At 33.1% G+C, this 14,746-nt stretch overlaps 1 protein-coding gene across 18 annotated transcripts in view; it reads right to left on the reverse strand.

Annotated features, from left to right (window-relative positions):
* Window positions 1-14,746, reverse strand: part of LOC132739305 (transcription factor 12-like) — a gene marked incomplete at its 5' end in the record, with an annotated part of 106,435 nt that overhangs the window by 76,272 nt on the left and 15,417 nt on the right. For all 18 annotated transcript variants that reach the window (XR_009626974.1, XM_060726994.1, XM_060726991.1 and 15 more), the window contains 5 exon segments: window positions 1,399-1,445; window positions 2,141-2,258; window positions 8,153-8,208; window positions 9,115-9,193; window positions 9,779-9,855. Coding sequence is in view for 17 of the 18 variants with exons in the window: in XM_060726994.1 (XP_060582977.1) it covers window positions 1,399-1,445; window positions 2,141-2,258; window positions 8,153-8,208; window positions 9,115-9,193; window positions 9,779-9,855 (377 nt within the window).

A 14,746-nucleotide genomic window follows, 5' to 3' on the forward strand; every position in this document is an offset into this window, starting at 1 on the left:
GCTTTTTCCTAATTATGTTTTTTTAGTTGATTTACCATGATTTTGGTCAAATCTTGCAGTAGAAATCACCATGGTTTTCTAGGATATTATATATATACTAACAAGGTATTTCCAATTTCTCTGCAACTGACTGCCTAGAACAAGAACTAGCTCTATAAAATCATGTTTCTATGTTTGTTTGTCTGGTTGACATGCCAGTTTAAATTCATTTCTGGAAATATCTCAATTCTAAGCCCTAACATGGCTTTCCTGGATAACTAACCAATAGTTATCTTTTTCTTAAGTGACAAGATTTTTCTAGACAAATTATCATTAGCTTTATGCCCAAGATCAATATTGTCATGGATAAATTGTTGCTTCGAGAATCTTACCATCGGCCCCTTTAAATTACGAAATATGATGCTCTCCCCTGATTCAGACAAACCAACAATAACGTAAAAGAATAAAGACATCTGACAACAGCCATTTCAAAATATTTGTCAGAAAATTTGTCAGAAATATTTTTTTCAAGAACATTTTTTTTTCAAGAAAACATCTATAAAACCATTGATCAGGTTTTCAGTGCAGCATGTATCCTATTTCCACATCTTTACCTAACCTAGTTCACCATTTCAAACAGCAAGCTGTGACCATCTCAATCAAATACAAGCCAATATATGTATGGGGTAATTAACACTTTGTTACAATAGCTTCCCATTTTAAATGTTAACACTAAAACAAATCAGAAAAAGCAAAAACCAGTATAGATTTTTTTTTTAAAACGTATCTTGCTATTGCGGTAAAACTGATATAACTTGAACATGTATGTTATACATTAAATCTCGTACATGTATGCTATCAAATATTCAATTAATAGTATGGCGTTAAACAATAGACAATCTTTTTTAATTTTTTCCTTAATAAATATGAGATCCCTAATTAAGCAATGGAAATTAAGATAACAAATAAAATTCAAATAACATATTTAGAGGATAAAATTAATGCACGATTCAACATATTTTTATAAATTCTGTTGGTTTTTTTTTATTCAAATGTTAAAATGGAAATAGATATTAATTTTATCTTGCATGTTAGTATATAATGTTCAAATGCTTTTTAATTAATTATTTAGGTCTACCAGACTTCATGATATTATTACTGCCCATTTGAACTTGACCCCTGCATTTCTGTACGACAATGCACACAAAAGTGATATCTTTTTTGTTTGAATGGGTTGTACGTCACACAGACACAGCACAGGTCATAGCTTTACGTTCAAGCTTTACTGGTGGTAACTGGTTGAGAAAGACCTAAGGACTGGTGCCATTCTGTGCATTATTTCAGGCACGAACAGTAGACTGACTTTCGGTAAGCTCATATTGATATCTATTTCCTAATACTACACATATAAACACTTACCGAGCCTTTAGGTCTTTTCGTGTTGGACTGACCACTGCCTCTTCGACCTGTGGACAAAGAAAACAACATTTGAATAAATAACATCGGGAAAAATATCATATTTGTTAACTGGACAATGCTTTGTAATGCTTTGTGATCGCTCTGTAACATTCTTAAGACAGAAATTGATACAATCACTTTTATCTGTATCAACTTGCCTATAGTCAACTTAACCAAGTAGAAAGCATACACAGAATCTAAGACTTACTTGGTTAATACAGAATTTACTTAAATTGATTATTTTAGTTTGATTTTGTAGAAAGCTCATAGACACACTTTCCAATCCCTTACTGGAACCAACCAATACTGAGCAATGAGTGCCCACAGAAACAACGGTTCGCAAAAATTGGGTTTGAACCCACATGGCCAGCAATCCTAAGATTTCTAGTCTGATGTGTAAACCATCTAGCCAGACTGCCATGTTCTTGCAACTTATATTAATCAGGCTACAGTCCAGTAGCTATATTAATTGTCCTCAAGTCCACTTCCTGGAACTAACCAGTACCAATATGTCACATGAGGAATCATGGATGAAGCCCAGGTAGGGCTCAAACTCAAGATCCCTAGGTAGCACAGCAGATATTTCTACAATTAAGCTACCTTACAAGATGTGAAGCCTGTTCGAGCTCTACACTAATGGCAAAAGCTAGTCATTTTCGGTTCCAGCAGGCTTAGGGTTCAAATCTGAAATGATCATCGTTACCTCTTATAGATTCGTCCATTGGAGTCTGTTTATAATTCTGATAATATGGAGACATCTGTTTCCGTGGCGATAATTGCTCAGGTGACATTGGTATGTTAGATGTATTGCCCATCATATTCTAAAATAACCAAACATTTACATGTTATAATCACTTTTTTTCTAGTCTATTGCGAACATTTTTCATTACTCACAAAATAATTGTTTGCATAATTTGCATAAACAGGAACTATTTTCTTACAAAATAAATTGTCTGTGTAAGAGATAAAGAACTATTTTACATTCGGAACTATTTTTTTCTGAAGACATTGTTGATGTGTGAGGAACTATTTTCTTTCAACAACTCTTTTTAGAGAGGGGAACTGACATATGGGAAACTATTTTCTTTAAACAAATCTTTAGAGAGGAAGAGGAAGTATTTTTTTTTCTTGTTTATAAAATGAACCTAGATCTACTTACTTACAAGAAGGTATTAATACATTATACCCCGCTTATAACAATAGGCAGGGGTTATAGCCGAGAGGCAACCAATTGAAAATGAGAGTCAAGACCGCGGCAACAGCAATATATTGTTATAATTGATATAGTTATAAGTGGAGTTTACTGTATTTATAAATGAGTAATTTTCAAACAAAGGATGGGAACTACTTTCTTACAAAATAATTGTTGATGTATCCTTGCGGATAACTTAGATGCCAAGAAGGATCCGACATCCCCATTTCATGCTCCATCCTGTACTTCTTTCGTATGGAAATTTGAATTTAAACGTCCTTTCACCAAAGTGTCACACTTGTCTTTACAATATACTAAACAATCGTCAACAAGTCGTAGGTATATTATGTATATTACATGCAAGGTGAACAGTTTCTCTTTAATTTTGCAATGTTTTAAACAAACAATGTGTGTAATGCAAAACCTGTATTTGAACAACGTGTAAATACGTATGTTATGCACGTGTGAACATTCCCTACTCGACTCCGCAATATGTTAAATGGCAACAACACAAAGTTCCATCAACAGCCTCATGTCCTCATATGCAACGTAACAATACGTTTTAAAGTGAAAAGTATCCCTCTAAAATATGAAACAGGTCATCTGACAACACATATTTAGAACACATACGGCAACAATCTGCGTTAACAATATGTAAATGTAAAATACATATTTCAATATAAAATGTTAGATAAAGATGCCTAAACAGGTAAAATACGTTAAGTAAACAGCCAGTAAAAAAATTTGCAAAACACAATTAGAGTGAACAGCCTCAATTAAGATTTGCAGAGCAAAACAACAGAAAGTTGCTGGTGTTCAAATCCTAAGTACATTTCAAGTTGGCACCAATATGGCGAAACAAACATCAAGGTAAACAGCCTCAATTAAAATTTCACCAGTTTGACACACTTAACATTAATAGAGTGAAAAACCTCAATTAGAGGCCCCGCCTCGCTAAGACAGTCTGACTGCAAATATCTCTAGTAATTTCCCCATGGATAATCAAAATCTTAGTAGCGGCCCCGCCCTGCTAAGACAGGCTGACTGCAAATATCTCTAGTAATTTTCCCATGGATAATCAAAATCTTAGTAGCGGCCCCGCCCTGCTAAGACAGGCTGACTGCAAATATCTCTAGTAATTTCCCCATGGATAATCAAAATCTTAGTAGCGGCCCCGCCCTGCTAAGACAGGCTGACTGCAAATATCTCTAGTAATTTCCCCATGGATAATCAAAATCTTAGTAGCGGCCCCGCCCTGCTAAGACAGGCTGACTGCAAATATCTCTAGTAATTTCCCCATGGATAATCAAAATCTTAGTAGCGGCCCCGCCCTGCTAAGACAGGCTGACTGCAAATATCTCTAGTAATTTCCCCATGGATAATCAAAATCTTAGTAGCGGCCCCGCCCTGCTAAGACTGCAAAATTTCTGGTAATTTGCCAATGGATTATCAAAATATTAGTAAAGGCCACGCCTTGCTGAGTCTGATTGCAAAAATCTCTAGTAATTTCCCCATGGATTATCCAAAATTTTAGTATCAGCCCGCCCTACTTAAACAGTCTGACTGCAAAAATCTCTGGTAATTTCCCCATGGATAATCAAATCTTAATATCGGCCCAGCCCAGCTGCAAAAATCTCTAGTAATTTCCCCATGGAATATCAACATCTAAGTATCGGCCCAGCCCGGCTGCAAAATCTTTAGTAATTTCCCCATGGATTATCCAAATTTTAGTATCAGCCCCGCCCTACTTAAACAGTCTGACTGCAAAAATCTCTGGTAATTTCCCCATAGATTATCCAAATTTTAGTATCAGCCCCGCCCTACTTAAACAGTCTGACTGCAAAAATCTCTGGTAATTTCCCCACAGATAATCAAAATCTTAGTATCGGCCCGCCCGCTAAGACAGTCTGACTGCAAAAATTGCTGGTACCGGTAATGTCCCCAGCTCAGAGTCGAACATATCACTGAATATTATTAAGCTTAAATAAAACTGCCACATTTACCAGTAGGCGGTATGGAGCCACAAGGCTGCTTCTCCTTACGAATATTACGATTTCGTCAATAATTTACTTGTAAGAAAAACGAACGATAGCTATAAACCTAACGATTATAATAGATGTACATTAATCATGGTCTCAAATTAAAACATTCGTTTTTCTTTATCAAGATTTATATCAACATCAAGCTGTCGCAGAAAGTAAAAAACAAAGGCAGTAAAAAAGCAATAAAAAACGCATTTTCAACTTTGTTAAATAAAGCCACTTGAAAAACAAAAGGAAAGAAAAAGTCCCACTGTATTTCTTTGAAAATATAAAATTCAATAAAACAAATTAAAGCTCTGTTGCTTTACGAAACAATCAATCTGTACAGTTTATAAAAAAATCATTCGGGTGTAAAAAAAAATGTAGAAAATAGCATAGACGTTTACGAAGATTTTACGCAAAATACTAAATCCCTTTCGTCAGAAATTGCGGCCAGGAAAAAAAGCATACATAAGAAAATCATTCTACAGACATAAAAACCTTTGTCGGAAAATAAGGCCAACATAAATTACCAGTTGACACAATTCTCACTAAATTTAAATAAAAGCCCTTTCATAGAAACACCATTCAAAAGACATGGATTCAAATTTTTTACAAATTTTCGACAACAATAGCAAATAAATGAAAAACAACGTTTTCATTCAACATTTTATGAAAATGCGATTATGACAATTGACGCGTTACATCATTATATGCTATTTATAATTTTCCTTTCACCGTTCCTATAAAATGTCAATGAATAAAAATTTTGCAAGAGCGCACAGGTGCCGATAGCGCAAGATTAATCATTCGCAAAATTAACGCATAAAATCCGAATGTCCACAGTTAAAGTATTCCTAGCAAGTCCCATATGCCTGCCAACTGGTGTAAGCTTACAATTTCCAAGACTCTTCACCCATAGACTAATTGATTCTCCCTTTTCAAAAAAAATGTAACGGGCATTCTTATTGGACGAGAGACCTCACTTAAAATGTAACAATCCCTCTGATTGGTCGATACGCTATGACATTTGCGGAATTTCTCTGAGAATACAGACTTTGCACAGATTTCTGATGCATTGAAAAAGTGGTATAAAAATATCATTTAATATATCAGGATTCTAAAATGGCGTGAATTTATAGATGTGCTCAGCTGGCGTCATACAAAACCAATTAGTTCATATCTGCAAAAAATCGTGAAAAGGAAAATTATTTTGATTGGTTGAAATCTTGATAAGATCAGATACAGGAATCTTTTCCAATTGACTTATTATTGGTCTTTGAAAAGGGGAAGAGTCTAAGTTTCAAACGTTTTTACCCGAGTTAAAAATATACTGAGATACTATTGGTCTTTAAAATGTTCATGAAATCCTTCAGTGTTGCGGCTACAGCAAATGAGAAACATTTTTCTAAAGTTTTTTTTATTTCTTTTGAAAATTTATTTAGGAGGAACTGTGCAGCTTAAATTAAATTGATTTTACATTTTATATATAACCAATTACACATATATTTAATGTAACTAATCACACAAATATATAATATAATCAATTACACATATATTGAATATAAAATCAATCATACATTTAATATAATCCATTACACAGATATTTAATATAACCAAAAACACCAACATTTAATACAATTAATCAAACAAATATTTTATATAAACAATAAGCAGATATTATAACCAAATAATATAACCAGTGACAATAATATTTAATATAACCTATTGTACAGATATATTATATAACCACTGACACATAGACATTTAATAAAACCAATTACACATAATTATATTTAACCTAACTGATCACTCAGATATTTAAATAACCAATTACACAGACTTTTAATATAACCATTAATTAAAACCAATCACACAAATTTCTAGTATAACCATCTTAATATAACCAATGACACATATATTTAGATATTTGACAAAACCAATCACAAAGATATTAGACAAAACCGATTTCAAAGATATTTCATATAACCATTTTAATATAACCGATTACAAACATATTTAATATAACCAATCACAAAGATATTTGACAAAACCAGCACAAAGATGATTTACATAACCGATTACACAGATTTTTAATATAACCATCCTAATATAACCAATCACAAAGATATTTGATAAAACCAATTTCACAGATATTTAATATAACCATTTTAGTATAACCAATTACAAACATGTTTAATATAACCAATCACAAAGATATTTGACAAAACCAGCACAAAGATGATTTACATAACCAATTACACAGATATTTAATATAACCATTTTAATATAACTAATCACAAAGATATTTATTACACATTTATATTTTTCAAGCTACCCATTCATAGACGTTTACCGCTGATTGCCATTTAAAGGGAGGTGTTTTATTTCGCTGTATTATAATTTCATTAAACAACAAAAAAATACAATGGGATTTGCTTCACACAAAGTCGTTAACTTTTGTTACAACGTTCTCTAATGTTTCCCCTACTCGCATTTCACTTGTTTGTGATCGGATCTTTGATCATTGTTTTGTATGATGTTAATAGCTATGGTTTCCATTCCAATTACGATAGGAAAAAACTAAAACAGATTTAGTTTTCTATTTTCTTTCAGATTTCATGGCAATTAATACAATGTATAGGATCGGGTGGCATTAAAAAAAACGCTTTCTTTCATTGTTGTAGAAACATCTTCACTACTGTCATTTGTTTTTAGTATTTTGATTGGTCAGATTTATAAAATCATCTTCTACAAGCCAAGATATAAGTCTTTTAATTGTTTACGAGCAATGTTGTTTTTTTTTGTTTTTGTTTTTTTAAATTTTAAATCTTTTTTTTTTCTTTCTTTTTTTTCATCTTTATGTCTTTGTTTCTGTTTTTAAATCATCATGACCATGTTTCGTTCCTGACCTCTACAAAATACTCTGGAATACTGACACCTCAATCAATTTAGGTATACTATATAGGTATACTATATAGTCAGTATATTAAGTTATAAAATAGATTCCTGAAACTGCATTACTCAGCTTAATTAGGGAAAAAATCTCCATTGTCAAGTGAGCAAATAATCGGATACTCTCTTTGGGGTCTTTTTCTGCCTCCTTTTGAAGAATTCACTTCTCCTCCATTTCGGAGAGTATCTCAAGGGGCAGATAAATACCAAATAAGGAACTAGAAAGCGACAGAAACCTTCTCTTGACCATCTGAGACTAGTGCTAATTAGAGACATGAAATGTGACAAATTTCTCACGAGCTGACATTATTACTTCCTCCCATAGAAAATAGTTCCGAAAGAAAATAGTTCCAAGTCTCGGTATCTTTAATTTTCCTAAATTACGTGGCAAACAATACAAATATTAAATCAATTGCTTAGAATATCTCCTAATCAATTTTCTGACTAAAAATTCCAACACTTTACTTGCTATATTTATAGACTGATTCCAAAGCGTAAGATGACCTTTATTTTGTTACAACATAAATTATTTTTTACAAAATTGTACCTGAGGGGTCATACTGTCCCTGTTAAAACTTCTGTATGGAAGATCTGAATTTTTATCTACAAAAAACAACAACAAAAATAACATAATCATTCATTGTATCTCCTAACTATAAATCATTTAAATTATAATTTTCTTTACACTGTTCACCGATTTCTCTTGTCTCAATCTTGTCTCTTGTTTCAACTCATACCAACACTAAAGGTTTTGTAACAGTAGGCTTTAGTTTTGTAACAGTACGCTTTCAGCTTTTACAAACAAGAGGACAATGTTTGCAATTCTGAGAAAAATATTTAAAACATTAGTATGGTAAAACCAACGACCTTCCACATCCTGAGGTAGATAGCCGCCTATGCCACCAGAGCATTCCAAGATCTGTTCAGTCAGTTCTGATTTTGAAATCTTAACCAATAAGGAAACTCGTCCATACCCCTAACATATCGATTTACATTAGGAAAGAAGACGATTCGTTTCCTGACCCCTAACCTATCAATTTACATTAGGAAAGAAGACGATTCGTTTCCTGACCCCTAACCTATCGATTTACATTAGGAAAGAAGACGATTCGTTTCCTGACCCCTAACCTATCGATTTACATTAGGAAAGAAGACGATTTGTTTCCTGACCCCTAACCTATCGATTTACATTAGGAAAGAAGACGATTTGTTTCCTGACCCCTTACCTATCGATTTACATTAGGAAAGAAGACGATTCATTTCCTGATCTATTTTAAGAAACAATCGTCACTGATGCGTCATAATTATGATACACTTTTCCAAGATAAAGTTACTGAAATACTTAGTTTGGAACAAAATAGAATTGTTTTTCAAATAGAAAATAAAACCTGAAAGTCGTTAAAAACTTATTACTCATTTTTACTAGCTTACTATGTCATTTTTCTTATTTATCACTCCTTTTACTTAATTATTACTCCTTTTACTTACTTATTACTCATTTTTACTTACTTATTATGTCATTATTATTTACAAATGGGTGCATATTATCTGGATGACCGTTGTTGAAATTCTGATTGTCAGAAAACATCTGAAAATAAAGATCAAACACAACTTCAAACGATCTTATGTAAACAACAAATCATACACAAGAGCATCACATGCTGTTAAAACAATTCATATGTCAGCTTAAAAGTATTTATTACAAGTAACATAAGCTAGATATGCCTTATAAAATCACTTGGCCAATCAGATATCATCTATGTTTTGTAATTTATTAGCTTTGTTTGTTTGTTTGTTTCATTTTACGCCTTTTCCCAACAGTATTTCAGTCATATAGGCAGGTAGTTTCCTAACCATCGTTCCTGGAGAGTTACACCAGTACTAGACAACCTTCCTCCGCGCTAAACTACCAAATTATCTCCCGGGGATGGAACCCAGGCCAGAGAGGTAACTGGATTAGAAGTATTCGACTCTAACCCCTCGACCATGGAGGCTGTACTAATGTATTAGTCTTAAAAACACTTGTATAGTCTTAAAACTACTTGTATAAATGGCTATGTGGTTCCAAAAATTTTGTAGTCTTCTGGTACATTTGCCAAGGTTAATAATTTTTTTAAAAATAAACTACATTTGAAAATAATCTTGATAAAAATTTGATTTTCAATATACATACTCTTGACTCATTGTACCCAGGTGGTTGACCCTGGTGACCCTGGTGACTTTGTGACCATGACGATCCAACTTCTTCACCTGAAATAAAATAATGTCAAAATATTACATAAAATACAAATACATACACTTACATAAATATATAGGCAATTCAACTGAATTTTCTGACTGGTATAGCAACAAACTAAATCAACAATACTCCCTTGAGCAAAATGTTCCACTCACTATATCAACAACCTAGAGTAAATGCCTACTAGAGAAAAACAAAGACCCACAAAGCAAAGCAATGTTCAAACAAGGCTCCTCAAAGTAAAGCTATGCCCACTACAGTCAAACAAAGAAAGGCAATGCCCACTAGAGAAAAACGAAGACCCACAGAATAAAGCTATGCCCACTAGAGTAAAACAAAGATCCACAAAAGTCAGCAATGCCCACTAGAGTAAAACAAAGATCCACAAAGTTAAGCAATGCCCACTAGAGTAAAACAAAGACCCACAATGTTAAGCAATGTCCACTAGAGTAAAACAAAGACCCAGAAAGTAAAGCAATGCCCACTAGAGTAAAACAAAGATCCACAAAGTTAAGCAATGCCCACTTGAGTAAAACAAAGACCCAGAAAGTAAATCAATGCCCACTAGAGTAAAACAAAGATCCACAAAGTTAAGCAATGCCCACTTGAGTAAAACAAAGACCCAGAAAGTAAAGCAATGCCCACTAGAATAAAACAAAGATCCACAAAGTTAAGCAATGCCCACCTGAGTAAAACAAAGATCCAGAAAGTAAAGAGATGCCCACTAGAGTAAAACAAAGATCCACAAAGTAAATCAATGCCCACTAGTGTAAAACAAAGATCCACAAAGTAAATCAATGCCCACTAGAGTAAAACATAAAGATCCTCAAGTAAAGCTATGCCCACTAAAGTAAAACATTTAAGATCCACAAAGTAAGGCAATGCCCACTACAGTAAAACAAAGACCAACAAAGTAGAGCAATGCCCACTAGAATAAACCATGAAAGAGTAAAACAGCCCATTTACTAAAACAATGACCCTCAACCTTAAACAAAAATCTTCAAATTTAAATTAATGGACCCAAGAGTAAAATCAAAAAGAATTGGTATTGTGGGGTGTTTTTTTTTTCAATATACAATGTAACATTAGTATTATCAACATCTTAAAAAAGTAACTACCGGAATTGAACTGAATTAATAAAAGTTACTTGTTTTATCCCTATACAGTAATGCTTGACAATTCAATTACATTAGTCTCGGCTAATTTGACCTTTGTCGGGGAAATGATTGCCCTCCTGTCATGTGACAATCAATAAGTTAGCGGGGACTACCAAGTGTTTTTGACGGCTAATTACTCTCCTGTCATTGAAGGACAATATTTCCGTTCACGATGTAGGGACAGTATTATTATATTATTCATAATATTACATATTGATCTACCACAAAGGTGACTGCAAATAGAAAAACCGAGGGCAACAAAAAAAATAATAAAAAAAAAAATATTGCGTCTTTTATAACATGATCAGAAACTGTTGGTCTTTGAAAGGAAAAATCAAAAACGGTTCAATTCTAAGTATTCGCTAATGAAAATATCTCTACAAATAGGATGTCTGGTCTGTATAAGATATTCTCGTCTTAAATAATATCAAATTCTTAATTTTAACTTAAGGCATATTGGAAAAAAAATTTAAGTTTCCAACCAGTACCAAATTTGGATAATCATTAAAATGACTTGCTAATTTTGAAGAAAATATGCTTATCAAAGAAAAACAAACAAAAAATATTTTAAGGTTTTTAAATACAGAATTTATCTATAAAATTTTAACAAAGCTGTTTTAACACACATCAAAGGGAAATGATGTGTCTATTATAAGAATTAAATTGACAGCTATGAATATTCGTGTTACATGTTCGCCCATGGTGGTAATATTGTAATCCGTTATATACTTATTTCAAGTTACAATTTAGCGACCAATTATAAATGACAAGTTTTAATTATACTTGACGCAATAGCAATAAAGTGACACGTTTTCAAACTTAGCGATTAATTTATGATCGCCTAAAATGACTTGGCTTTTTATAAACACTGTATTAACTTATATTGGTACTTCTTTTTGAAGTTTCCGTCTGTAAAATCTGCCTTTGAAATTTCGTTAAAATTTCGCAAATTAAATAGTGCGCTAATTTTGTTTTTTATTTGAAAGAAAAAAATTTCTGTGTCAATACTGGCTTTGAATAGGGTAATTGATTTTTATCTCAAAAATTATATTTTAAGGACAGAAAAAAATAAACATTTCAAAAGGGTAAAGTATCTGCATTAAACCTTGATTGAAATGTTAAATCGGGCATGTAAACTTGAAAATCCCCGGTCTACCAGACTGGTTTATCTAAGGATTTGTTTTACACAAGATAGACCAGTCTCGCAGCAGACGGGTTTCTTTGTTCGACACTGCCAGGTGTTTTACTGGGTTTTAAGATCGTCTAAAGACACTATATACCCCCAAAATACACAAAATTAGTTTAAAATGACTCAACTTTGATATCTCCCTACACTAAGTTTACATTTACATTTTTGGTTAAGATTCTTTTTCCCAGTCCAGACTAGTTAAAGGTCCACTTTGATAAAGAAGAATTTTAAATCAACAGGTAGCCAATCTTATTTGGTTTAGGTTTAAACAGTAACACTTCAAGCAGGTCAACGCTGGTCAGAAAAAATCATTTAAGGATTCTGATGAAAAGTTAACTGACTGAAATATTATAGAGTCCATTGCAGATGATTTTTTCTGCACATGTCCAACCCTTTTATCGTTAAAAAGTAACAAGAACAGTTTGTTTTTTACTTTTAACCTTACAATACTCAGTTTTGAAATTACAAAGCCTGTGCTACAAGAAGTTCAGACGGCTTGTCCAACTTTAATATCCCTAAATTGATTATGGACTGTCCGGGCAAATCCATCCAGAAAATTCCAGAAAACTATCAAGCTTTTGCTAAAAGAAGATCAGCCAGCCTGTCATTATGGATTGTTCCCAAAGTAAGACAATTCCATTCAGAAAATTAAGTAGGTTCGGGAATTAAATTTAACCAAATCCAAGTTTCATCTTGATATCCCTAAACTTGATTATGGACTGTTCCAAAATTGAAGTGGGACAAATCCATTTAGAAAATTCAGTAAGTTCTAGAATTAAATAACGAATTCCAGGAATCAACAGTCGACCCTCTGTTTCCGAGTAACTTAATGGGCCAACAAAAGATTCTGTTTGCAATATACAAAATTTATTTCCGCATACTGTACTGCAAATCAAATTTCTGCCAGAATTAATCGCGCATTAATATCCCAACCAGATAAACTCGAGATGGCGGAACTTTGTCATAAAAGGTAGAAAATAGCGAAATTAGTGTTTTGTTGCCGAGAATATTGTTGTTTTAATGATTGGACACCGGAGTCTGGACAATAGACGGATCAATATGAGAGCGAGATCGGCACGAGGTAGCGATCAGCTGACAATTTGTCTCTCGTTACCCACCGCAGAGAGGAAGCAAAAATATTCCTTTCTTCCTAATGTTTCCAATGACTCGCAAATTTAATTTAATTCAAATATTATTCTTGAATTTTTATCTGAAATAAGCTTTGGATTCCAATTCATACCAATTAGGGTGACGGTTAGGGTTACCAATAAGGAAATAAGATTTTTTTTGATTATTCTAGGAAATAATTTATATTATTCAAACAAGCAATTTTCAAAGTATTGCAAGCAATACAAAACTTATTCATGGTGATGCCCTATAAAACTTTACATGTGATTTTACAACTTCTAAACCAAAATACTGAAGCTAAATTTAAACATTTGTTTTGTTTCAGTGGTTTTTACTTTTTTTTCTTTCTTTTTTAAAATTTCCTTTATTTTTTTTCTTTTATTTTTTTGAGGGGGAAGGGGGAGGATGAATGGGGCGGTTGTATTTTTACTTTTTATATTTTACACATTATCTTTTTATAACTTGTACACAATCATCTCCCTTTGATAGAATTGATTTTTTTAATTTCATTCACCATTTTTAGAATTTAGAAAAGTGGGAGTGCTCTAATAACAAGCTAACCTCTTTTATCAATGGGAAATATCAAACGTGAAGTATATAAATTTCAATGACTAATAAATACTTCACAAGATTTTAATAAAAGTAACGGGTAATATAAAAGTTACAGCCGGTATAGCCCAGTCAAGACCTCCAAAAGTTAATCTCCGCCATGCATTAACAGTGGAGGAATGGGATTATCTATGTTATAATGTAAACAGATTATTGATGTAGGTGTAAATTCCTGTCAAAAAAGTGTTAAATAAAGATTAATTTGTATCAAATATTTCATAGCCACCTGTTCACCATATGTGGGTATTTAACACTACAGACTTGAAGCAAAAAATGAGCCGCGTCATGACAAAACCAACATAATGGGTTTGCGACCAGCATGGATCCAGACCAGCCTGCGCATCCGCGCAGTCTGATCAGGATCCATGCTGTTCGCTCACCAACTCTATTACAAGTAGAGAAACTGATAGCGAACAGCATGGATCCTGATCAGACTGCGTGGATACGCAGGTTGGTCTGGATCCATGCTGGTTGCAAACCCATTATGTTGGTTTTGTCATGACGCGGCTCAAATCTTGTTTGTAAAGGGACAACGCTGATATTTTTTATTGTGTAAAATGACCAAGAATGAAAACTGTTTAATTAAACACTTGTGACTCCAGTCAGACTGTTAAAATAAATTGGACAGAAAAAAATTCATTTCATTTCAATTATGATTATATATTTTTGGCATATTATTCCACTTGAAGTAACCACCCCTGTTAGTTTAGCTAATTAATCATCAAAATCATTGCTTTACTTTATTCTAGATTTGTTTATGTCCTCCCCTCCCCTCCACTCCTGCCCCCTCCCACATACCTGCAACCTACCTCTTCACTT

The sequence above is a fragment of the Ruditapes philippinarum genome, unplaced genomic scaffold, assembly GCF_026571515.1.
Source record: "Ruditapes philippinarum isolate M1 unplaced genomic scaffold, ASM2657151v2 ctg2649_1_1_1_1, whole genome shotgun sequence".
NCBI lineage: Eukaryota > Metazoa > Mollusca > Bivalvia > Venerida > Veneridae > Ruditapes > Ruditapes philippinarum.